The 3260-nt window shown below is 45.7% G+C and overlaps 1 protein-coding gene across 1 annotated transcript in view; it reads left to right on the forward strand.

The window, feature by feature from the left end:
- The window catches only part of PRDM1 (PR domain containing 1, with ZNF domain), a gene marked incomplete at its 5' end in the record, with an annotated part of 14467 nt that overhangs the window by 10566 nt on the left and 641 nt on the right, over positions 1-3260 (forward strand). The window contains 2 exons of the mRNA XM_010141617.1: positions 1284-2392; positions 2705-2842. Of these exons, the coding sequence (XP_010139919.1) occupies positions 1284-2392; positions 2705-2842 (1247 nt within the window). The remainder of the gene's footprint in view (positions 1-1283; positions 2393-2704; positions 2843-3260) is intronic.

The following is a 3260-nucleotide window of genomic DNA, read 5'->3' on the forward strand; positions in this document are numbered from 1 at the left end:
TCCTGCTGGAAGTGGCATGGTCATTGCTTGTTTCTGTCTTCCTCACTGGGTTCAGCTGGTCCTCCAAAAATCAGAAATAAACGTTTCTTACCTCAATTAGTGAAGTAAGAACAGTCAATCAGAAAAGCAGAAACTTGGCTAAAGGGCCGCGATACTTTTGAGTCACAAGCCTATTGGCGTTGGTTTGTACCTCCTGAAGGAAAACCTTGCACACAAGTAACCACAAATACGAAACTTTATTGTAGTTTTTCCCCTAAAATGAAATAGCTTACAAGCCATCATTTCAAGATTATACAACTATTAGCTTTGGGAGATGATTAGATAAAAGCAGACTTTGTTTTCTGTTGAAGACATCTTTCAGAGTACTGTTTATGTTACATTATGTCCGGATGACAAGGAAGAGTCTCTGACTACAAATGAACAACGTATTTGCTGAACTGAGCCAAAGGGATGACAGCTTCTGTTTCCTTCTAAATACATATTTCTTTTCTCCCTCCCTTCACCCCCCCCCTTTTTTTTTTAAGTGCATTTCAACTTAAGCTGGAGCCAACCAGTCGTGCTTTCTTTTGCTTTGCTTCAGCATTTTTTTTATAAAGTACAGCTGTAAGCAGAGGAGTTTTGCATAGACTGAATGCCACAGAAATCTGCAGTAAATAGTCTGCTTTGTTGTAGATGTTCCGAAGCCGTATATTTAATGAGTAATGATCTGTTTACTGATGGAGAATACCTTCTCTTTGAAGAAGGCTTTCATCCTAGCCAGCCATGGGGTTTTTGGTACTGTAAGTAATTGAACTGGCTGGTGAAGTGACTGCTGCGGTTTGGCAAAAGCCAATTTGTCATGCCTTGTTATTTTACTGAGGAACATTTCTGGGAGCTTGTGTTCTGCAAAGTCCTTCTGTTAAACCTGTATTGTGAACAAATGCTTGTTAACCACATTTATTAGGAATCTGCTTAAATAGACTCCAATAGCGAAGCTAGTCAAATCTGAGGGGAAAGAAAGGTGAAATCAGTTTGCAGTGGAGTCTAGCATTATGCAAATGAATCGTCATCCAGCTCTGTATGTACTGGTTGGTATCCCTTAAATTAACAATGCCTTTTATTAACACTTAATACCAGCAGGCATTTCTTCACACAGAAATTGATTTTTTGGTGAGTTAAATGATTGCTCATCTCTGAGAGTGGCCCTTCCTTCCCACTAAACTTGTAGGAGTTCGACTGTGTTTTGGAAAGAGATAATGACAGTGGCATATCTAAATAATCATTACCTTGTCTTTGTATTTCAGCACAAACCCACGTTAATCCAAAGCAGCACAGTGCTGATAAAGATGAGCTCTACCAGAAAAGCATCCCAAAGAAGGAGCACAGTGTGAAAGAAATCCTGAAAATGGAATCCAATCCTCCAAAAGGAAAAGACTTCTTTCAGACCAACATTTCACCAGTTACTCCAGAAAAAGGCTTGGATGATTTGCGTAAGAACTACAGCCCGGAGAGGTCTTTCTTCCCTCGAGTTGTCTACCCGATCCGACCTCACATTCCAGAAGACTATCTGAAAGCTTCCCTAGCCTATGGGATGGACAGACCCAGCTACATTACTCACTCGCCCATCCAGACATCTACTACACCGAGTCCTTCCGGGAGGAGCAGCCCAGACCAAAGTTTAAAAAGTTCAAGCCCTCACAGCAGTCCAGGGGTCACGGTTTCGCCCCTGGCGCCTACTTCCCAAGAGCACAGAGAACCGTACTCTTACTTGAACGGATCGTATGGTTCAGAAGGATTGGGGTCTTATCCCGGATACGCACCCCCTGGCCACCTCCCACCTGCCTTTCTACCGTCCTATAGCCCCCACTATCCCAAATTCCTGTTACCTCCTTTCAACATGAGCTGTAATAACCTGAGTGCTTTGAACAATATCAATGGCATCAACAATTTCAACCTTTTCCCAAGGATGTATCCTCTCTATGGCAACCTGCTCAGCGGAGGTAGCCTTTCCCATCACATGTTGAACCCCACCACGCTCCCCAGTTCATTGCCCAGTGAAGGAGGCCGTCGACTGCTGCAGCCTGATCATCCGAGAGACTTCCTCATACCAGCACCTAACAGTGCCTTCTCTATCACGGGCGCTGCTGCCAGCATGAAGGACAAGCCATGCAGCCCTACCAGCGGGTCACCCACAGCTGGTACAGCAGCCAGTTCGGAACACATAATGCAACCTAAACCTACCTCAGCAGTGCTGGCTGCCACCGGTGGTGAAGAAGCCATGAATCTTATTAAAAGTAAGAGGAATGTGACTGGTTACAAAACCCTCCCATACCCACTGAAGAAGCAGAATGGGAAGATCAAGTACGAATGCAATGTTTGCTCCAAGACCTTTGGTCAGCTCTCCAATCTGAAGGTAGGCAGTGGAGAATGAGACGTGAGTCTTCTTGGAGGTTTCTGGTTTTTCCCTAGAAGGTTTTCTAGGAAAAGTAGGGACAGGCCTCCCTTGCTCATTAGGCTCTTTATCAGTCTGGGCTTAATACAGCACTCCCCAGCAAGAAAGCATGGTTGTACAGACAGTGTTTTCATACTGACACCACTGAATTAAGTAGATGATAACACTGTGTTTTGGCAACGAGAGTCTTCCGCTAACGTTAGGAAACATCTGAAAGTACTTTTGTTTCAGTGCTGGAAGCTGCAAATTGTTAATTGCTTTGTTTCTCCCTAGGTGCACCTCCGAGTGCACAGCGGAGAGAGACCGTTTAAATGCCAGACTTGCAATAAAGGCTTCACGCAGCTGGCTCACCTCCAGAAGCACTATCTGGTACACACAGGAGAAAAACCCCACGAGTGTCAGGTATGTAACACACCACAGAGACAACTTCCCTTGGAGGCCGAAGGGACGGCAGGGCTCGTGCACGCCCCGTGCGGGGCATGGGGAGGGCTCTGTGACAAACCCTTGGCTGCTCGGGGCTGGCGTCTGTATTGCAGCCGTTTCCAGCCCTGGTGCAGCAGCGCCTGCGAGACAGCAGGGTGGCCTTTAGCCTGCCAGAGCAACATCTGCCTCATACAGTTTTGCCATCAGCCATACTCGAAATGCTGTTCAGCAATATTTAAATAAAGACGGTGGGGATTTTTTTCCCCTTTGCGATCAAGTGCGAAGATATAAAAAGCTGCTGCTTCATCCTGCCATCTCCTTCGGGGTGACTGCGATTTAAACTATAAAATCCCCTCCCACTCATTCACTGTTTCTCTGCCACCCCCATTAGGTTTGTCACAAGCGG

This window comes from Buceros rhinoceros, unplaced genomic scaffold (assembly GCF_000710305.1).
Source record: "Buceros rhinoceros silvestris isolate BGI_N320 unplaced genomic scaffold, ASM71030v1 scaffold24328, whole genome shotgun sequence".
In the NCBI taxonomy this organism is placed as follows: domain Eukaryota; kingdom Metazoa; phylum Chordata; class Aves; order Bucerotiformes; family Bucerotidae; genus Buceros; species Buceros rhinoceros.